Source organism: Tympanuchus pallidicinctus, unplaced genomic scaffold (genome assembly GCF_026119805.1).
Source record: "Tympanuchus pallidicinctus isolate F22 unplaced genomic scaffold, pur_lepc_1.0 scaffold20, whole genome shotgun sequence".
Lineage (NCBI taxonomy): Eukaryota > Metazoa > Chordata > Aves > Galliformes > Phasianidae > Tympanuchus > Tympanuchus pallidicinctus.
The window spans coordinates 7,497,338-7,520,344 of record NW_026294722.1 but is presented as its reverse complement, the minus strand read 5'-3'; the positions used below and the strand labels follow the sequence as shown (position 1 = coordinate 7,520,344).

At 40.2% G+C, this 23,007-nt stretch overlaps 1 protein-coding gene across 3 annotated transcripts; it reads left to right on the top strand.

The window, feature by feature from the left end:
• Nucleotides 1-82: 82 nt before the first annotated feature.
• On the top strand, nt 83-21,184 carry CSE1L (chromosome segregation 1 like). 3 transcript variants are annotated; one of them, XM_052683746.1, is made up of 25 exons: nt 83-199; nt 2,098-2,193; nt 2,701-2,843; nt 4,779-4,880; nt 5,299-5,444; nt 5,739-5,829; nt 6,089-6,196; nt 7,080-7,172; nt 8,449-8,616; nt 8,712-8,841; nt 9,501-9,566; nt 11,350-11,552; nt 12,820-12,904; nt 13,618-13,679; nt 14,322-14,458; nt 14,619-14,722; nt 15,176-15,273; nt 15,848-15,998; nt 16,508-16,716; nt 17,378-17,475; nt 17,677-17,762; nt 18,345-18,426; nt 18,854-19,000; nt 19,757-19,988; nt 20,673-21,184. In XM_052683746.1, exons 2-25 carry the CDS (start codon nt 2,109-2,111, stop codon nt 20,760-20,762), a joined length of 2,916 nt encoding a protein of 971 aa, XP_052539706.1. In that variant the 5' UTR covers nt 83-199; nt 2,098-2,108; the 3' UTR covers nt 20,763-21,184. The 3 variants fall into 3 exon arrangements, with proteins under 3 accessions (XP_052539706.1, XP_052539708.1, XP_052539707.1); XM_052683748.1 differs by lacking the exon at nt 83-199 and adding an exon at nt 492-754; XM_052683747.1 differs by lacking the exon at nt 83-199 and adding an exon at nt 492-758.
• The last annotated feature ends 1,823 nt before the right edge of the window (nt 21,185-23,007 follow it).

Here is a 23,007-nt window from a genome sequence, read left to right as displayed (position 1 = left end):
TGAGACGGAAGGCACGGATTGGCTCGACGCGCGGCGCGTCGAGGCAGAGGGGCCCGCTGATTGGCTCGGCGGCCTGACGGTGTCGCCGCCCTGCGTGATGCGGTCACCGTGCCGCCGCCGCGCCCTCTCACCACAGTTTGAATGTGAAGCGCAGCCGGAGCTCTCTGAGCCGCCGCCGCCGCTTGGAGGAGGCCGACAGGTGACGTTGAGCAGCGCCGGCCAGCGATGCCGAGGGTGGGGCAGCCCCGCAGTCCGGCCTCCCGCACGGCCCGCGGCCGCCGCCGCACCGTTCCGCTGCGGGCTCGGGCGCTTGGGCCCGCGGCGCAGCGAGAGGCGCAGCACACCGTGATGGAGCGCCTCGACCCGCCTCCCACGGGTCCGGATTGGCCGGCAGCCTTTCGGGGGCTCTTCTCATTGGCTCCCGCGGCTGCCAGTCGGGAGGCGGCGGGGGGGGGAGGGCGGCAAGTTAGGCTGCGGCCGGCCGTTGCTGCGCGGGGTTTTCGGGCAGCTCCGAGCCGTCTCCCGCAGCGCGGGCGGCCCCCAGCCTGAGGTGAAGCGCTGGGATGGCGCCGCCGGGAACAGCAGGGCCGCGCAGGGCAGGCCCTACCCGAGGGGCTTTCCCGGAAGGCCCCTGAGCCGAGCGGCCGCCTCCTCGGGACAGCCGCGTGTCTCGGGCGGGCCGTGGGGTGGGCAGCCTGCAGTGACGGGCTGTGGCGCGGCGGGACGAGGAGCCGCCTGCACACCGGCGCCATCAGTAGGTGCTGTACGAGCAGCTGCCGCGGGTTGTGGTGGTAGGAAATAGGAAAAAAGGGGAGGGGGGAGCGGGAGGGAGGCGGTGCGTTGGAGTGGCTCGTGCTGAGCCGGGCGCTGCGGTGCTGTTTCTTTATGCTGCCCTCCGTAAAGGTGCTGCTGGCTGGGGACGGCTGGCAGGAACTCCTAGAAGGGAGGCGGGCGGGGCAGGGGAGGCACAGTGTTTCAGGTGAACTTTTTTGGATTTTTTGCACTGTGTCTTGGGATTTCAGTTGTTCGTCAACATTGATTTAAACCAAGGGGGTATTGTTGCTGATATAGAAGAAAAACTCACTTGTTAAAACTCACAGCTTTTGCAAAGTGCTTAAATAGGAACCATACTTACTGCTCTGGTGGTCAACAAAGAATAAATCTAAAGTGGAGTGGGAAAATTCCAGCCTTTCTTAATAAGGAGAAACTCCAGGGGATAAAAGAGCATTTGGCTTCTCATTATTTCTGTAGTAAAGGTGTTACGGTACTGTTGGGAGAACGATGGGCAGCATGCAGTGCTTTGGCTGTCAGGTGATGGTTGGACTTTGAGGCCTTATGGGTCCTTTCCAACCCAAATAATCCCATGGTTCTGGTGATACCCTAAGCCATGTGCCTGCTGAAGCGTGTCTTAATGCTGTTCTGGTGTTACTGTAATTTTAATTATTCCAATTAAAGCTGTGAAGTTAATGAACCACTGTGGTAAGTATGAGAGTACGTGTGGGAAATCTGACTTATTTGCACAGTTATTCTGTAATAAGTACTGCAGGTGAAATGATTGCCTGCCCTGATCTGGGTTCGTTTTGCAGGGTGGACAAACTCTTTGGCTTTCTGCAGTCTTTCATCACTTCATTAAAAATTATTTTCAGTTTTTTCTAGAGATAGCATTTATGTGTAAATGGGCCTTGGCTCTTCAGTGCACCTCATGTCATTCTTTTGTCCATCATTTGGATCAAATATTCCATTTTTTCAACGAGGAATAGATTTCTGTGGCTGGCAGTAGTTTTAAAAGGAAGCTCATCCTCTCATGGAAGGGTGAGAGATCGCCTTTTGGCTTTACTTGAGTAGTGGTTCATTGGATGTACGATCTAGTTTTAGGGGTTTGCTTTCAGGAACCTGGACAACAACAGTTACATGAGGCATGTGTTACAGTTTGTATTTAGCTACCTGTTTTATTGCATAGATGTATGAGTCCCTGCTTTAAGAAGTGTAGTCTAAAAAAAGCGGATGTGTGTCTTCTGTGGAATCACGTTTTGTGTATGTGGAGCTTATAGGGTGGATTTTCTGATCTGCATTAACAAAACTGCTTCTGTGTCGTAGTTTCTGCCAAAATGGAGCTGAGCGATGCCAATTTACAGACCTTAACTGAGTATCTAAAGAAAACACTGGATCCAGATCCTGCAATAAGGCGTCCTGGTAAGTGATTGTCAGGGATTCCTCTCAGCTCTGTGGTCTGTGTGTAACCTCCTTCTAAAAAAAAAAAAAAAAAAAAAAAAAAAAAAAAAAAAAAACCAACAAAAAATCCCAAAACTTAATGAAGAACACACTTACATATCAATTCATTTTCTATTTGCTTTACATAATTTTCTTCTTGAAGCTTGTACTGTGTTTTTTTTAAAACAGGGATGTTGTTTACACCAAAGCTGGACTGGCTTCTCTTAGGTCATGGCTTTTAAAAGTGTCAAGGAGGCAATATTTCCACAGCCTGCTTTGAATTGAGAGCTTTTGTTAACAGCAGAAGCATTAAAGAGCTTATAGTAGTAAAGAAGTTACAGTACAGTTTGCTACTTGTCCAGTGCTTCTGTTCCTGTGAAACTCTGCAGAGGTGTTTGTGTTATTTTAAATGGACGTTTGAGGAATCGTAGATCTCTGGTTAGGAAAATCAGCTCCGCTTCCTGTTAACCTTACTGCATTCTCTTGCAGCGGAGAAGTTTCTTGAGACAGTTGAAGGAAGCCAGAATTATCCATTGCTGCTCTTAACGTTGCTGGAGAAATCGCAGGAAAATGTCATCAAAGTCTGCGCGTCGGTAACTTTCAAGAATTACATCAAAAGGAACTGGAGAATTGTAGGTATTCCAGGCAGTATTTCTGCTAAGATTTAATCATCCTTTTAAGGTCCAATAATGTTTAATAACCTTGCAGAATATGTATGTGTCTGTACTTCGGAAGAGAAGATAGATGATACAGAGAATGAACACAATTTACTGATAAGGGACTAAAGCCTCCACTCTTGTTATCCATTCTGTTGGAAAGAAATAAATCTGGGTGATAAAATGGAGAGGAAGAATTCTTCCTAATGTTGTGTGTATCTTTCTGAAGAAGTACAGTATTCACTGCCCATTTAACTGAGTGTAATATTATTCATGTTAAAATGATGGGAGAACGTCCATATGTGTGAGCTGACCTACTTGGCTGCTCTCAGTTGACATAGTACTGCAACCATTTCTAGCCAGCTCTGCAGCTGGAGGTGAAGGTATTGATTTATTTTTCACATAGGTGCCTCTTAGACGTAGAACCTTTGTAAGTTCAACACATGGAAGTATCTGTAGGCATAAGATAGAAATATTGTCATTTAATCTCATTTTATCCTTTGTTTTGAAAGTATCAGAGGCATTTTTTATTCAGAGCTTTCAGTATGCATGAAATGTAACTCATGGTGTCAAGTATTACATGTAAGAGCTCAGCTCCTTTGTGATGAGAGGTTTCAACTGATCTTGTTTATGCTTTGTCTCCTTGAAAGCACAGTTTGTGTATCTGAAAGTCTCAAATGTATGATCTTGTTATATATCTCAGCTTGTGACTATTCAAGAGTTTGCATGTGATTCCCGCTGTACAAATATTGAAAACCTACAGCAGTCCTTGCTGGTTATGTTTGGTAAAACCAGCACATTCACACTGGTGTGAAATTTCTAGGCCTTGGTGTTGCTAATACTGCCTTTTCAGTCATTTCTTAAAAATTGCATCTCTGTATGTTGTGTGTTTTAAGCAGAAACACCACTCACAGAGAAGTGTGTGTCTTCCTTGATATAGGTGACTGAAGTGATTCAGGATGTGACATGTTGGAGTAGGTGAAGATGCTACGCAGTGAGTGCATCCAGAGGACAGTTAGCATTGCCCCAAGTTTGCTTGAAGCCACACGCACTATTTTATCCAAGATTGAAGCTTTTAGAAGCAGTTTTATGAATATAACCTTAAGGCTAGCTTACGTAGATCACATAGTATAATTTAGCAGTGTTGGATTAGGACTGATACAAAGCACAGAGGAAGGAAAATGGTTTTGCCTACTCAGGCAGTTTGATTCTTTGTAAGTTTGTGGAAAGATGATCAAAAAGAACGTGAGGTGGAGGAGGGCAATGCTGTCTGGCTCCAGGCATGTTGAGATCATCAGATTACTTTCTGAATTGCTGGGTAACTTCTATGTTTCTAAACATTGCTACTGTCATCACTGCAAATGTGACTATCCCTGCTGCCGGTGGTTGCTGACAAGCGTTGGTATTTTGCTTCTTTGATACAGATACCATAATTTACTACCTACCACTCAGCACTGTTCACTTGGCAGGATGATTGGCTGACTCTGAAAGGCAGCGTGAGGTTTGTGTGCATCACCTGCGCTCACCTTCCTGTCCAGTTGCACAAAATAAATCTTTGAAGTTGGCAGAAACGAGGACAGACGTGGTTTGGAGCATTGAAATAGAGGACTGGTGGTTAAACTTGTGTTTGTAACTGGCGTATGTGCCCACCCTTACTGTCCTGAATTGCTGTTTGAAAAGATCACTGTTAGAGGAGAATATTAGTTAGAAAATTAGCAGAAAGGTGTCATTTCTTTCCGCTTTAATCAGTTACTGCTGTGAAAGAGTCATTGTAGGCGTTAACAGATCTTTTAATTTCGTCATTGATGCAGTGGTTTCAGACATTTGTACGTTTGACTTCTGAAACACTGGGATTTGCTCAGTGCCCAGTGTACTAATGTGCCAGTGACTGAATTGTTGGTTTTGTTGTAGGTGGAGGATGAACCGAACAAAATATTTGAGTCGGACAGGATAGCCATTAAAGCCAACATAGTGCCCTTGATGCTTAGCAGCCCGGAACAAATTCAAAAGCAGGTAATGAGGAGGCCATTTCTGGTTGTGTCCATGAGATTTTTAGAATGATGTAATGTGTCTGGTGGCTCTGGTTACTGTCAGAGCTGAGTTAGCCTTCCAGTGATATCACCCCTATGCAAATAATTCGGAGTAAATTGTTTAAGTTACTTCTGCCCACTTTAAAATTAATTTAAAAAAACCCAACAACATATTGTCAAATTTCACCATTAGACAGTTGAATACAGTGAGACTGCATACACATTGGTTTTGAAGTGAGCTTTGTTGTGATGAAAAAGAGGAGATAGTTAACCCAATGATTTTTGAATCTGACGAGAACAACAAGCATTCTTTGATAATTGTAACATTTGTCCTGGCTGCTGTGTTTTTTGTAGTAAGTAGTGTGCTGCTGGATCATGCAATGCTTACATTTCCTTTCCAGTTAAGTGATGCCATCAGTATTATTGGTCGGGAAGACTTTCCTCAGAAGTGGCCAGACTTGCTGACAGAAATGGTGAACCGCTTTCAAAGTGGAGACTTCCATGTGATCAATGGCGTCCTTCGTACTGCTCACTCCTTGTTTAAGAGGTATTGGAGATCAGGGAACTGCTACGTGGGTGTTAGGAAAGAAAAAAAGGTTTAAATCTGAATTTATACTCACCTCTGTGGCTTTCGCTTAGGCTTATTGACTTCTTAGTGAGACTTTAAATGGTTGTCAAATTTTGCACCTTCCATGGCCTTGAACTACACTGTTCAGTCCTTATGTTTATTTGATAGGATTTGTTTCAAGGTTCGTCATTAGAGATCAGTTGCATGCAGGGTAATTGGGGAATAAATGCAAAGACTGTATTCCATTGTTTGTGTCTTTCTCCCACTCCTCAGGTACCGCCATGAATTTAAGTCAAATGAATTATGGACAGAGATCAAACTTGTCCTTGATGCCTTTGCATTGCCCTTGACAAATCTCTTTAAGGTACTGCTGAATGATTGCTGAAACAACTGTGGTGTTCTGAATTGCTGGTTGTGAATGCCTGTAAAATGAGAACTTAGCAACTCTTGAAACTGTTCATGAAGTTCAAGCCAAAATCAGGAAATGAGGCCTGACAGAATCAGTAAGAGGAAGAAAAGGAACTGTATTAACTGGCTGAAAAAATAAATAATACTTCTCAGTGTATCTTGTTGATACAGTTTGTGTGTGGGTTACTTGGCTAAATTTTCTCTCTTTTTTTTAGGCAACTATTGACCTTTGCAGCACACATGCAAACGATGCCAGTGCTTTGAAGGTTCTCTTTTCTTCTCTCATTCTAATTGCGAAGCTGTTCTACAGTTTAAATTTTCAGGTGACTCTCTTGTTTTTCTCATATTCTTGCTTTGGTCACATAAAGCTGTTATGCTGTTGTGTATAGGATCCATTTGAGGCAGCCTTTAAGGCCATGCTTTATGGCCAAACTAAAGTAAAGATGGGGTCGACAGTAAGGATGGGGTTAATTAACACATTGGCTTGACTCTATCTTAACAAAAGCTGGAGAAGAGAATCTTAAGCTCTCCTGATAGCAAGGTGTTGTGTGGGTAACAGTGTTGAGTATGAGCTGTGAGAGGCAGGAGTCCTTTGCCTGCATTCATATTCAGTTTGTTGTTTGCTACATGTGTCTGTACTCATACGAGTTCAGTCATGTGGATAAAAGTCAGCTCAGTAACTGTAGTGCTGTGGTAGCAAGCAATCCTGGTATTGTGTAAAGTTGGTTTTTATTTCTTTCTGTTTTGAAATGAGATCTTACATTCTAGCAGTAAGTGAGCAGACTGTATGAAAAACAGTAAAACCAGACACTGCTGAGGTGGTGTATATTTAGAGTTTCAGCATGAGCCTGAGTCAGGTGTGATGGTTTCAATTGCTCCAACATCTTGTTCTGTACTGGGCAAAAGAGAAAGCTGGAGCTAAAGGGGAGGCTTGTGCTATCTGATTCTTATCATACTCTGAGAGATGGAGATTAGTCTTTAAGCTGTATAGGGTGTATCAACAGGTACATTTGGAAATGTGTTCCCAGGTCTCCATCTGTAGGACTTTTTACTGGTTGGTTGTTCTGGGGGTGTGAAAAGGGGGTAGTTTTTATTTTGAAGGTTTGTTTTCTGCTCTTCATTGTACCTCTGTAAATTGAAAGGTGGACACTCACTCAGAGTGTGCAGTCACATATTAAAATATAGATTTATGCTTTTCCTTCACAGGATTTGCCTGAGTTTTTTGAAGATAACATGGAAACATGGATGACAAATTTTCATAGTCTCTTAACTTTAGATAATAAACTTCTGCAGACTGATGTAAGTACTGCATAAACCTCCTGCTTTGCCTCTGCAAAGAGGAGCCGACTGACAGGAGAGTTGTGTTCTAGCTCTGAGCAGTGCAATGTTTCCTTTGTTGGGTAAATAAATAGAATGACTGAAAGGAAATGGGATTTGAGAGAACTGGCTCCATTGTCTAAGAAATGTGGAGCCTGGTTTTTGAGGTCGTGTATTAGTTACAGGTTACAGTTGTGCACAGAGATCAGCTTACAGGTACACATCAATGAAGAGATTCTTTTGAGGCCATCTGCTGAAGTAACCTGATTGATTATTAGAATCACAGGGCTCAGGTTTTCTGTACCTCTCAGCTGGTTCATGTACTGTATTTCAGAAAACAGTATCTCAAAGAACTTGAAACATTGGAACATATAAGGCATGACTTCTAAGTAGTTTAGCTTACCATCTGCTGGCTAATTGTAAGAATTAGTAGTTTCATGTTAATCAAAGCTCACTCAATCATTCGTTCTGTACCTGCTTTCTGCATTTGAGGTGCAGTACAGAAGTTTACCAGCTGGTGGAACCAAAGAAACTATAAATTCCTTCCTTTACAATGTATGGGGGACATGATAAGCACATTTTGTGTGATAGTTTCATGGTGGTTTCAAGCTAACGCTGCTGCTAAAAAAGAAAAAGAAGCCTTGCTCATCTTTTCTCCTGCTCTTTTATTTTCCTATGGGCTGTCACTCAGCACAAACATCCATGCAGTTGCACACTGAGCTGACTCAGAGAAGTGACATGCATTAAAACTGGAGGGTGGGCATTTGGGGAAGGGGAAAAAAAATGTGTTGATGGATTTTGGTGTTTTCCAATTCACTTCACTTCGTGGCTCTATGAACATCTGTGCTGCTGTGGGGAAGGAGAAAAAAGCATACTTCTGCAACTCTATCAGTTTTAAGTAGGCTTCTAAGCTACTTTACTTTACTAATACAATGCCTCCTAAGCATATGTTTTCCAAGCCTTGTATTATGTTTTTGCTATCGTATTTGTCAATTCATTCTGTTCTAAACTTTATCAGGTCTAAGTCTCTTCAGGGGAGTAGTACTGTTTGAAATGTGGATGTAATAGCATGAGTGTATAATCTGTAGTACAGTTCCAGTACACACGGGCAAAATGCAGTAGTTCCAGGCAAGTAGGAGGGGTTTCTGAGACCTATTTAGAACATCACAAAATAATAGTATATTTTCTTCAAATAATGTTAATTTTAAAGCAGCCTTGAAGTTTGGGTGTTTAAGTACCTACTTTTGTTTTATGTGAGGATGAAGAAGAAGCTGGGTTGCTGGAGCTCTTGAAATCTCAAATTTGTGATAATGCTGCTTTGTATGCTCAAAAATATGATGAAGAATTCCAGCCCTACTTGCCACGTTTTGTGACAGCAATCTGGAATCTGTTAGTCACAACAGGTCAGGAAGTGAAATATGATTTGGTAAGTCATTATGGACTAATCTTATCAAGGTTAATAATGATTTATAAATTGGTCAGTCAGCTAAAGCTATATGTGTTTAATGTGTGTTGTTCTAGTTGGTTAGTAATGCAATCCAGTTTCTGGCCTCGGTTTGTGAAAGACCACATTACAAGCATCTGTTTGAAGACCAGAATACATTGACAAGCATCTGTGAAAAAGTTATTGTTCCCAATATGGAATTCAGAGGTAACTTTCTGGGGTTTAAGTTTTCAAAGACACAATAAAATGTATCTAATTATGATGATATTTTGCTTTACAACGTTGAGAATTTATTTTCTGTGTGCTTCAGTACAAGATTCAAAACCAATTTTCTGCAGCAAATTGTTATCTTGTGGGCTGTGTAGAGTTGTTGTATGAATTTTTGTCTTACTGTGATCTCAAATTGAAAAATACACAAAGTCTAAGTCATGTGCCATCAGTCATTTTTTTTCATGCTGGAAGTGAGTACCAGGCATGGATATATGGCCTTTGAATTGTAGTGTCTTTTTCTCCAAGCTTTGATAGACTGACTTTGATCTTAGTATCTGAAAAGCACTGAAGTTGTCTTACAGTGTTAAGAGGCTTCTCTCTAAATCTATAACCAAGGAAGCCTCTTTTAAATACACTTAGTATAGAGTATGGTTTTGGTTTTGTTTTTTAAGTCAGGAATTGCATCAGCTTGTGAGTATGAAAGACTGCAGTTTGTGGGCCCGCAGGCTGAACAGGATAGTCTGTCTGGGTAGTTCTGATGAATTTCTATGAATGCTATGCTTCTATGAAAGATTAGCAACTTGATAAAAAGGGTGTTGTTATCATTTAAAAAAAAGACTTCAGTATTGAAACTCCTGTGTACTGTATATTTTCAGCTGCTGATGAAGAAGCATTTGAAGATAATTCTGAAGAATATATAAGAAGGGATTTGGAAGGATCTGGTAATCCACAGATTTATACTAAGAATACTTTGTCTTTAAATATAGCTCTGAAGAGCATTTTACTGAGGCTTCTAAAACATATTTTAGAACTCTGGAAGGTGGTGGGTTTTCCCCTAAGATATTTAATCCAGTTTTTGATCAAGTTTACTGTCATGATGCACCCACTGCAGCATCTTTTTGCTTTGAACAATGCTTTTGTAGTTTCTTTTCTGAACTAGATCGATGTCTCCTGCACTGCATGTATTCTTGTTTCAGCAAACATAGCCTCTATATCAACACTGGGTAGTAGCCATGGCTGTGTATTTAGTTCCTATGTGTGTAAATGACGTGAGGACACTCTGTCTACATTTGGTAGTCTGTTATGTTTAAACTGGAAACTCTGACCAGTTTTGCATACAACTCCATGATAAAGCCAGCTAGGCAGCAGCCTTTGTGTGCTGGCACTGTCCAGACCAACACAATAACTGTGCTAAAAACACAGTGCTGTGCTAACAGCTTGATTTTCTGATAATCTGTCTTTAGCCAGGTCAGTGCACAAATGGACTAAATCTAGTTCTGTGTGACTGTTCTGTGCCACTGAGCTGCTGACGTGGTGCTGACTGACATTTTTAGATGATTGAAGCCTTTTAATAGGTCTGAGAACTTGCTCTGTGTTGGAAGTAGGGGAAAATTATGTTTGAACTTTCTTTTGAGCAGACGTTATGATGCTTATCCAGGATTGGCTGCTTTACTGGTATTTGTGAAGCTTTTATATGTTTGCTATTTCTGTTTTTAAGAGAACTTAGGCAAGAACTATCTTCTGCGGCTCTTTTAGAAACATACTCTGTTGCATTCTGTTGTTTTGTGATCTGTGTGTCCCTCTGTTAATGTATTGTGTTTTTTCCAGCCTTCTTTTTTTTTCCCTCTTTGGGACAGGGGTTTTTTACAGATGTATTACAGAAATGTACTGTTCTGTTGCAGTGGGCCAGCAGCTAAGCACCACACAACAATTGGCTCAGTTCCCACGCTGCCAAGGTGGGATGGGAGGAGAGTAGGAAGACCATGAGTGAGAAGATGAGACAGTTTAATTAGTGAAAGAAGGTGGAAGAAAAAGGAGGAAAAAGTCAGTCTGCTTGAGGAAAGTGGGATGTGATAGATGCCCAGTGTGACCCCAGGCAATGGCTGCCTCTTCCAGATCCCCCTCCCCAAAGCTATTATTGCCAAGCACAGTGTTACGTGGCATGGGGAAAATCCCTTGGCCCTTTAGATCAGCAGTGCAGCTTCTGTCCATTCCCAACTTGTTGCCCACTCAGCCAATTTGCTGGGAAGGCACAACAGGAAGAAAAGGAAACATTGGCACTGCGAGTACTGCTCAGCAATAACCAAACTGCTGCTGGTGCCTTTAGTCACCAGCCCAGAGCACATCACCATACAGACTGCTGTAAAGAAAATAAAACCTGTAACCACCAGACGCAGTGCATTTGGGCACGTAATTACCAAGGCAGGAAAAAGCCTCCCTCCTTGTGCTTACTGAAACCTTCAGAGAGCAGTGGGACCTGTGAATACACATGCAGTACGGGTCAATGTCCGTTCCTCCTTGTGTTGTACCAATGATTTTTACTGTTACAATGAGTGAAAAAACTTGTATGTGTTGTTGTGCACTAATGTGAACATTGCAGTAATTAATGTGAGCTGTGGCTGTAACTTGAGAAGCTGTAATTACTGATACATTTTAAAATTATGTTTATTAGTATGAAAAGCTGTGCAATTTGTCATATCTAAAGAACCTTTTGTTCTTATGCAGATATTGACACAAGGCGCAGAGCAGCTTGTGATCTAGTCAGAGGCTTGTGCAAGTTCTTTGAAGGGCCTGTGACTGGAATTTTTTCTGGATATGTTAATTCCATGCTTCAGGAATATGCAAAGAATCCATCTGTTAACTGGAAGCACAAAGATGCAGCTATATACCTTGTTACATCGTTGGCATCCAAGGCTCAGACACAGAAGGTACTTGGACATTGTGTTCATTTCAATCCACGTGCATTCTGACATTATAGTGCGTGTGAGGATTGGGAAATGTATGCATTGTTAAAAATTCTGCTTTAAAATGAGAATAATTGGATCTGTAATAGTTTGATGTTGATGAGATGGAAAATTGTCCATAATATATGGACACGATGTATGGAAGTCTGATGGTCTCTGATCTTCAGATAGGTTGGATGAAGTCAACAATCACGTGTGATCATTTGACAAGTCTTAATAATATGTATGAAACAGTTATTGAAAAACTGGCCTAGAATCTCTGGGCTTTCACATGGTATTGAGGCAGAGTGTTCCTCAGTAATTGGTAAGGCAAATTACAGAAGGTGACTGGTGGTGTTGAGCAGACAGGAAGGAATCCAAGTGATGCTTAACAATTCTTGCCATTATATTACAAGATATTTCTTGTTGGTTCAATGTTCATTGCCTTGAAAATAGCACGTGAACACAGCTACTTGGCTGTGGAAATGGTTCTCAGGACTTGTCTGGGAGAAGGTAACTAAAATGTGTGGGAAAGCACACCTCAGCTAGGCTGCATTTATTGTGAAGCAGCAGCATTGTACCAACAGCACATCATCCTGTACAGCAGGTTTAATTACTGATAGGTACTACTTGTGTTACAGGGCAGGCCTCAGTGGCTTTGCAAAACAGGTCTGAAGCAAACAGTGTAAAACATGTTTTATAATCTTTATGAAGTTCTGATAAAAGTTCTCACTCCTTTTGTAATGCTGCAGTTGTGTATTGCACAGCAATGGCTGATGATTGTGGTGGATAAAGTGAGCCAATCTTCTAGCCATTAGAATGCTGCTACGTTGTACCTCTTATTGCTGTTCTATTTAGTGCCAAATTGGGATAGCATCATTTAGAACACTTGATTGGTACACATACATCCATCTGGAAAGTCTGTTTTACATTTTTGCATTTTTCATGTGATAAAATGGAAGCATTTCTTTTAATTTTGTTGTTCTAATTCAGAATCAGAGTTTGAGTCCTAAACTCTTCCTTCTGAAAATGCAATCATGTGGTGGTAGGAGAAGGATCAACTGAATGAGTTGCTGGTATTTTCTGCCTAAAACTTTGGTTACACACTATTAGCAATTAACTCAGGGCTTTGAATGTGAAGCTCAGTAGTGTTACTGCTAAAACCTGATGTGGGAAATGTATCTGAATGACAACATCTATAAAAAAGAGTGTGTGTGTTTTCTCTTGTTTTTGTTTGCTTTGTTTTTTCTAGCATGGAATAACACAAGCCAATGAACTTGTTAATCTGACAGAATTCTTTGTGAATCACATTCAGCCTGACTTAAAGTCAGCCAGTGGTAAGTTTACTGTTAATTTCATACGTTATTTTGGGGATGTTTAGAGAAGCTTGGCAGTGACTCCTGTTTCTTGAGGCTCAAGCACAAATTAGAACATGGTCCTGTATCAGCACTGTCTCTAAGACATGGGGCTTGTTTTCACCTGGCACACGGGAGGTGATTCACTTTGGTTTGGTCAACAGTGAGTGAACTTTTAAACAAAGGTGGATTACCACGTGCTGTTGGCAGGGTCAGGGCATGTATGTGCATGGCTGCTATCAGCTGGTGTGCTGTAACTTGATGAATCAAAGTAACTTCATTTCTGTATTTGAGACTGTGTGCAAACTTCTTTGCTGTACAAAACTCTTGAGAAGTTAAAATACTGAAGTCTAGATTGTGGCTTGCATCAGCGTGTGTCAGTGTGACTACAGATCTCCAGGGTTAAGCAACATGATTTTATACTTGAGCGATTATCTTATGGTGTTTGGAGGGTTTTGGGATATGCAGTTGGAGTGTGTTATCATCAGAACAAAAAAGGGAAATGTTATGTGAAAGGGTTGGACTCTATGTTTAATGTAACAGGGTTGTGCCCACACAGAGATGGATAAGCAAACAAACATACAACTTTGTCTTACCCTGGGGGTGGGGAATTCATGACTTAATATCACCTTTATATGTAGAATGTGCTCAGAAATTGTACATATATGAAAAATTGCATATTTTCTCTATTGCAGTGAATGAATTCCCAGTGCTAAAAGCTGATGGTATCAAATATATCATGATTTTTAGAAATCAAGTAAGTTTATCTTCTGTGGTAAAAAATAGGAAAATAAAAATACATAGAGTGACTAGTTACTTTATTTATACTTGCCAAGCCTCATGTATCTTACTTGGCTGTGTGGTAACTCAACAGGTGTTTGGAATTTTTAGTTTTGAAAGTAGCTCTGCAGCTATAAATATCAGAGGGGCATGTAGTCTGTATGCTGTCCATATGCTACCAGGGCACCACATACTCAGAACTGTGACCTACTCAGATGTTCTTGTATCTAGAGTATTAATCTCCATGCACTGGATTGTAGTAGTTGCTAGACTTTGTCTTTTACTTTTTTGGATTTGTGGGTGACTGTAAGAAAACACATTCAGTATTATTTATAAATGCTGTATTTATGCATCTATCATTTTGCTTTTTAATCTTGATGGTTTTTTTTAAACTATCCATTAAGACAAAGTAAAGTGCAATATAAGCTTTTACAAATCTAACACTGATGTTCTGGGGGAAAATACACAGATCTGGTGTGATTTAGCAACCAGAGCCTTCTAAGATTTCTTCCTCTGCCAGGTTTTCAGTTTGTAATTGATGAGTTCAGTGATTATACTTTGGTATTGAATGATCTGCATTTCTATGTGAAGTATGTAATTTATTGCTGTAATTTTTTAGGTACCTAAAGAGCAACTGTTGTTATCCATTCCTCTTTTAATCAATCATCTTCAAGCAGAAAGCATTGTGGTCCATACTTACGCAGCACACGCTCTTGAAAGGCTGTTTACCATGAGAGGAACAAACAACACCACACTGTAAGTTTTCAAACAGAAGTAAATTCATTCCTATGTAGTTTTTAAGCGTTGCAGATGAAATGCTGGTAGAGGATCTTTCATTTTGTGGTATTATGATCTGGTGAAAAGCTTGAATTTTGTGATTATACTTCATAATTAAAGCCCTGTGTTCTTCTTACAGCATTACAGCTGCAGAAATGGCACCGTTTGTAGAAGTGCTGTTAACAAACCTTTTCAAAGCATTAACGCTTCCTGGCTCATCAGAAAATGAATACATAATGAAAGGTAAATGCTGAATGAGTCTCACGCTGTAAGAGTTACTTTGATACTTGAGGTAAAGGCTTATAGCCATGGGCTACTGAAACTTCAGCAGCGTCATTTACTCAAACTTGCTGAAGCAGTACGAACAGCCTGCAGTTGTGTACCAGGCAGTGTTAAGTTATCTTTGAATAAATGCATGAAACAAAGGAGAAACACAAAACATAGTGGCATTGTGTCAAATGGCAGTAGTGTGCTCAGGATGGCCACCTGAGTGGTGTCAGCATGAGCTTTGGGTGCTGTGTGGCTAACAGCCACAGTGTGAGAATTTGCAGACTTATCTTTTTACCTTGGACAAGTTGCTCAGTCTTCTGTGCCCAGTCTGTGGAATGGGAATAGTGAGACTCTGTTGAGATTATGGATTGATTGCCCTTGTATACGTTTAGCTCCAAAAGATTCTAACTTTCTTTTTATTTCCAGCAATCATGAGGAGTTTTTCTCTGCTACAGGAATCCATAATTCCATACATCCCTTCTGTCATCACACAGCTTACACAGAAGCTACTGGCTGTCAGTAAGGTAAAGAATGGGCCATGTGAGCAAAATGTTCACGTTTTTTCCTTCGTAGAACAATCTTTATAAAGTTTCATATAAACTTTGTTTCTGTGCTGTTAAAATACTGCATGTGGTTCAATACTTTGACCAAAATATGTAAAAGTAGCCCTTCCAGTGAAATTCATGTTCTTGAAGATAGACCTTAGGAATACTTTAGAATACCTTCATCAGCTATCCCAAAAACTTCTTCTACATACAGTGTAAACTTGGCTGCTAAGTATAAAAATTTTGCTTTGAACAACTGACTGTTACACAAACGAGATATTTCTTATTTCCAGTTTTTGTTACATCACAGAACTGTTGGTTCATGTAGAGCTTCAGAAAGAACTTGTTTGCTTTGAGATATTTAGGAAACTCGTGTAGGCTTTTAAATTTTGATGTTTGCTTTTATCTGCAGAATCAACTTCATCAGCATATTAATAAGGCATAGAGTCCTTTTTTTCAGTTGCTCCTTTAGGCTTCAGTTGAAACAATAAATACATTTTGCAAAGTGATTCACTTGGCATTGAGTTCAGGTTGTTCATAACCTGTTTTATAGAATCCAAGCAAACCTCACTTCAACCATTACATGTTCGAGTCGATATGCTTGTCGATAAGGATAACGTGCAAAGCAAACCCTGATGCTGTTGGAAGCTTTGAGGAGGCTTTGTTCATGGTGTTCACTGAGATACTACAGAATGATGTGCAAGGTAAGTAAAAACCAGTAATTCTTGTGCTCACTCTGCTGTAATTGGTTGCCATTGTTTACATCCTGGCAGTTTTCTTCTGTAGCACTGGAAACTCAGGTGAGAAGGCAAGGTTTGCACAGTCCTCACCCTCACCAGCGCTTCTAGGAAGCATCTGTGTTGTTGCATAGGGCACATAAACTGTATCATCATTGATCATTTTGTTTAAAAAAACAAATGGTATTTTGAAAGTATCTTAATTGCTACTTCCAAATCTTATTTTTGCCTTGTTTCTAATGGTTTATATTCCATGCTCTGAAAAAAACAATAGAGAAGATAAAATGCATAGATACATACATATAGTGGTTGCAAATGTTTGCAATAAATGAAATTTATTTATTCCAAGTTTTATTTATCAGAATCTTTGCATTAATATCCTGCAGTTGTAGGCTCAGCCATTAGATACATGGTTCTTATGAATGAGCAAGTGACCGTTACTGCTGAATTTCTAAGTGTCGTGACTTCCTTTGCAGAGTTCATTCCATATGTGTTTCAAGTGATGTCCCTGCTTCTGGAAATGCACAAAAATGAAATCCCATCATCCTATATGGCATTGTTCCCTCATCTACTTCAGCCAGTGTTATGGGAAAGGACAGGAAATATTCCTCCTCTGGTCCGACTCCTGCAGGCTTATTTAGAGCGAGGTGCCAACACAATAGCAAGTGCTGCTGCTGACAAAATTGTGAGTTGGGTTGATGGAGCAGCTCTGTATGACTCCAGACACGCTGATTTAAGATGGGACGTTAGAAAGAGTTTTTTCCTCAAGTGGAAAGCTGAATTTGTGCAGCATATGTTTGTATTTTAAATTAAAAACAAAACAACAACAACAAACCTTTTGGGATGGATTTGGGAGCAGGGTCCACAGTAATATGCTTTTATACTTTAGGATGAACTGCACTTAGTTTGTTCAGGCAGGTAAACTTCTCTGTTTTTCTTGTCTTGCCTTGCATCATATGGAACACAGTGGATCAGGAAAGCTCAGGGATTCTGTTTGGAAGAGTCACCAGAAGTGTGACTGAGGAGAAGTCAAAATGTTGGGAGATCTGAGGATCAGTGAATTCTGCTGCGTGATCTGCTGTAGTCAAACCTGATTACACACTACCAATGATGAAGCAAACGTGCATTTTCAAATTAGCTTTTTTGTTCATTTGATTAAGACTATTTGTAATACTTAATGGAATATCATTTGGTCCCAAGAGAAATCAGTCTTCCTGCAGAAAGAGAATACTGGTTTAGGTTGTGAAGGCTTTTGCCACGGTGTATGTTTTAGGTAAGATCCCACCTTCTGGTAGGTCGTATATGAAGAACTGTTATGTAGAGTTTTGTGTTTGCTTTACTTGCAGCCTGGGCTATTAGGTGTGTTCCAGAAGTTGATTGCCTCTAAAGCTAACGACCATCAAGGATTCTATCTTCTAAACAGTATTATAGAGCACATGCCCCCGTGAGTATGAGTTGACATTATTATATTCAAAAGTAATCTCTATAGACTTTAATACTTGGTACACTTCAAAGTTAATTATTAACAATGAAAAATGTTGCATTTGCCAGTAAAATAAATTTGAGTAATTTTGTGTGTGTTTTTGTAGTCTGACTTCTGGTAAAAGCTACTGTGGCTTGAATAACCAATGTTTTAAATTTCTAGTGAATCAGTTGACCAATACAGGAAACAGATCTTCATTCTACTGTTCCAAAGACTTCAAAATTCCAAAACAACAAAATTTATTAAAAGTAAGTTTCTTGCTTTATGAAGAGCTCCTGTGATACCAACAGTTTAGAACGTGTAGCAGTACCAAATAAATATCCAGTCATGTCCTTTGATTATGCAGACAGAGAACGGTAAGCTCGTAACATCAGTGGCTTGCTTTGAGTTATTTGTGCAATGGTGGCATATGGGGCAGTTCCCCCTCAGGGCACATCCATTTTATTAAAACTAAAAGACTGAAATTAAAAATGAGGGGAAAGACTTCCATATTCCCATCCACTTCAGTGTGGTGTGTCTAGTTGTGTTGTTACTGTTAAATATTCCATGCAGTTGTGTCACGATGTGATGTAAGTTTGAGAACAGCTTTTCTAACACTTCATAGTTGCTGTAAGGGGCAAAGGGGCTGAACCTTGTCCTAGCTGTCTTACCACTAAGTTTTAGTGTATTAGGGAACAAGAAAAAAAGAGATCAGCAGCTTTCAACAGGCTTCACAGTAGCTAGTTAATGTGCTTCACTAAAAGTGAACATTTACCAAGATTACCATTTCTGTCTCCTTGAAAAACTTGCTACGTGTCTTTCTGCTAACTCTAACCTTCTTCTCGTTTCAGGTTTCCTAGTCTTCATTAACTTGTACTGTGTAAAATATGGAGCATTAGCTCTCCAAGAAATATTTGACAGCATACAGCCAAAGTTAGTATGATTTTTATTTCAAACTGCTGTGTAGCTTTTATCTTTCAAAGCAGAAATGGCTGTCTCCATTAGCTAAAGATGCAAACCATGTTTGTCACTAAACTGACTAGCCAGACTTTTCTTCTGCTGTAGTTCACTTCTTTCTTGAGCCATTTTTCTTTTTCTGATCTGCTGCTCACAGTTGCTCCCTCATAGTTCCAGATCAATAATCTCCTGAGCAGGTCATAAAAAGGGAAGAGTGATGTTTTTATTCTTCTCTCTTTGAGAAAAATTTGTGCTATCAAGTTTCTACCAGGCATCCACTATGACAGAGCAATGTCATAACAGATTCTGTTTTTCTTTTTCCTGGTGACTCTTATTGTGTCTTTTTTTATTGTCACTGTGAAGCTGACAAGGCTTTCTAACACTTCTTTTTATGTCATGATAGGATGTTTGGAATGGTTCTGGAGAAAATTATAATTCCTGAAATACAGAAAGTGTCTGGACAAGTTGAAAAGAAAATCTGTGCAGTTGGCATTACGAAAATATTAACAGAATGTCCTCCTATGATGGACACTGAGTACACCAAGCTGTGGTATGTAGAACACTTCTTCAAGTGAAGCTGCTTGGTTTTGAAAATGTGAGCTACTCAGTTCTGTTGTGATTTCTTCGGGCCTGCTGCCATCTCAGGCTTTTCTGATCACTTCTTCTCAACAAATCACGGTCAAAGCAGATGCCAGAACTGGTTTGAGATTTCTGCGATAGCACTGACTGGGCTAGCTAGAATTGCTTTTAAGAGAATAGACTACTTGTTTTTAGCTTGTATTGCTTCTGAAAAGCTAGGAACAGTTTTAGTTTGTAGCTGTTCTGTTAGTCAGGAGAGCCAAGCATATAACTTGAGATAGATGCTGTAAGATCTTGGTGCGACACGGAATTCTGTGGAAAACTGTCTGGGAAGACTGTCCAGCAGTCTAGGTTGTCAGGTAGGCTGAATTCTGAATTTAGAAGGGGGGGAAAAATGTTGTTAGAGAAAAGGTGTGATCTGCAAAACAATTGCTTTTTCTTGGGTATGCTATGTGAGAATTTGACCTGATAAAAAATAAAGGCATCGTTTGTGCTTTTGATATGAGCATCTACATTATGCTTCTAAACTACACGCATCCATGGCTCTTCAAGTTCAGCACATATTAGGCTTGTGCTCTCAATAGCTGATTGCAATAGTAGCTTCTTCTCTTCTTCAAAGAGAAGATTGTTGAAAGAGTTTTAAATAACTTGAACTTTCCTTTAAAATCTGTCCTTCCTGGCATGTTTTCACAGCATTCTGATTTTCTCCTTGCGTCTTTCCATGTAGGACTCCTTTGCTGCAGGCACTCATTGGCCTCTTTGAGCTGCCTGAGGATGACACTATTCCTGATGAAGAACACTTCATTGACATAGAAGATACTCCAGGATATCAGACTGCGTTCTCTCAGCTGGCCTTTGCTGGAAAGAAGGAACATGATCCCGTAGGTCAGATGGTGAACAATCCTAGAATTCATCTGGCACAGTCTCTTCACAAACTGTCTACTGCGTGTCCAGGCAGGGTAAGTGGCTTTCATACATGGCATGCTGATTCCAAATTGCACAGAGAAGAAATGCTTATTTGACAGTGACTCTTTTCTGCCAGTGTATGATAACGAGCAGACTGGAGTATGTCCTAATCAGAATGCTAAGTATAGTTTTATCTTATTCTGTCATTGAATATAGCTTTAGTGTGATTTTTCCTAGCAGCCTAAGAAAGGCTAATATTTTCACACTACTGACTTCAATGATAATCTTAGTATGTCATTTCTCAAACAAAAATTTCTCCACACAGAGGTATATAGCTTAACACTTGCCAGCAATTCAATTGTTTGTATTCAGGAAACTTCAGGCAACTTATGTGAAGTTAAAGTTGATTATTTTCAATCAACTATTTCAAAGTGTATTTGTTTTCAATATTTTTGATAAGTAACTGCCTGGGAGATTTGGAGTTCGCTGCATCCAAATCTCTGCTTTCATGACAGATGGTTTGCTAACCTTCTTTCATATTTAATTCAGGTAAGCAGTATATAAAACTAAATGCTGTCAGCATCAAGAATTTTAATTCCAGCAACTATCTTCAGAAAAAAACTTGCTGACAAGATGTCGCTTGACTTCGCACTGCATGTTGGCACAGCAGTTAACAGTGTGTAGTAGGCACTGTAAGTTATACACAGATTGATGCTTCTGCTCTGTCATATTTCAAGGTTCCATCCATGCTGAGCACTAGTCTGAATGCAGAAGCGTTGCAGTATCTCCAGGGATACCTCCAAGCTGCAAGCGTGACGCTGCTCTGAGCTGCGTGTCTTTCACAAGCAAGATCAAAAGCTGTTTTGTTACACAGAAAGTTGACACTGACTTTTTTTTATAGCAGCGCTCAGACAAAATGAAAAATGCTACTTGAAAATGTATAGCAGAGTCCATCTTGTAAAAGATAAATGTGGCTTTAAGCAGGAAGAATTTGGTGGTGTGCGTAATCGTAGGTAAAAGGTGGTTAACTTCCATTTGCAGTTTAATTTCCAAGGGAGGAGGCACAGCGGTTTGTTTATTTGAAATCTGCAGCATTTGGATAAGTGTGACATGAATGGAGAGCACTGGCTGTAGAAACTCACTTCGGTCTCTAAAATTCCTTTTTATTTTGATGTTGTCCTTTGTAATTCTTTTGTCTTTCCTTAAACTTTATCTAAATTGTGAATAAATAAGAAGTACTTGTTTAAAATGCCTGTCACTGTGCACTTACTGTTTTAGAAGAGTGTAGCTGGCTTAAAAAAAAAAAAAAATAGTGTTTTAAACATAGAATAGATTATAAAATAGTGAGAATGTGAGGATTTTTCTTTACCCTACGTAATAGCTTAAATATATTGTATGTTCACACAGAGCAAATGTGAAACTTTGGCAGAAGATCCAAAGCTGCTATTACTCTTGATATTCATCAACAGGTGCACCCTTTCTCCTCAGATGTGGCACTGTAATGCAGCAGAAGCAAGGAATGTACCCTGCCACAGTGGATATTGGTCTCCCAAGTGGATTTTTAGTAATGTATCAAAACAGAAGCATTGATCTTGTTTAGCTAGGGTGTTCTCCCTGTCTCCTCCTGAATATACTGATCAGATGTGGTAGCCCTGAGTTCTAAGTGCATTCATATAACCTTGTAGTTCTGATTGATGAAAGGAGACAAGTTCAATTCCTGATCCTTACTGTGTTCTCAGATGGTCTGGGCACCAAACTGCTATGCTGTAGGCTGTTAGAGCACCAATACTGCAGGGATGTACGTACATTTAATTACAGAGACTGCAAGACTCCTGAATAAGCGTGAAGTCAAACAGATACATATATATATATATATATATATATTATTTTTTTTTTAAAGTTACCTGACCGTGTAGATCTGCAGTTGACTTGAATCAGTATTGGGGTTTTAAAGTTACGATGCCAGATAAAGCTGGGCATTGTATCAGGGAAATTACTGAATTTACAGAAGGTAAAACATAAGTCACAATCATATATATTTTTTTTTTTTTTCATTTCTTCTTTAATATCTGTGGCTGCCATGTGGGAATGCATGTTGGCCATCTCTCTTAATGTGTAAAGTAAAGAGTTACTTGTCAGACAATTAATTTAAACTGCTGAAGTGCCTAAAAATGCATTAAATGAATCGACGTCAACAAGTTTTCTTGAATCTAGTCTGTAATTCAGTGTCAGACTGTCTTTGTTTATAGGTATGAAGTGAAAGCAAATCTCTAGAATGAAATAATGAGACCATGAGAAGCATTTGCCTTAATGCTGGTGAGACTGTGATGAGCACTGCAAGTTTGCAGAAGTTCTATGCAGAATAAAAATGTCAATAGGTTGAAACCATCTGGGAGAGGTGTGTGATGTTTGCAAGGAACTGAATGCCTACCTCAACTGTCAGTGTTAATTGAGCTGGGGATGTTCATAACCTGCAAGCTGAGAAGGATTCTCAGGTTGCTGCCTGCTCCGCAGTTTGGCCTTTCCTTTGGATGATAGGGAGAACGATTCTTCATGTCAACCTCAAAGAATCAAAACTCAATCAGTACTGGTTGTCATGTATCCGTAATTTGACATGCCACCTTGGCACCTAGTCTAGGCAGCCTCTGTGTGTATGCTAGGATGGGATTCTTGAGTGCAGTGCAGTATTAAGGGGCTGATTGTGTTAGATCTCCTCGTTCTGCAGTTAAAGTGTGATTTCTTTGAGGGACACGCTGCTGAGTATTTAGAGTGAATGCTTCTTACTTTACTGGTAAGGAAGGGAACTGGTCAAGATGTACTGCAGCAAGCCAGATCCCTTCTGAGAGGCAGCTAGGGAAAAACTCGATCTTCACACTCATGGTATTGCATTTCCAGCAAGGTGTGGCTTTTTCATGTTGGACAGACATCTTGTGTGATTAAGTGACTTCAGATCAACAAACACTAGTGGCATAACTGTCCTTCAGAAGATTCAGAGTTGACTATCTTAGACTTTGTGGCCATGGCACTGTTAATGTTCTGTTATTTAGTCCTGATGTATTCTGCAGATTGCAG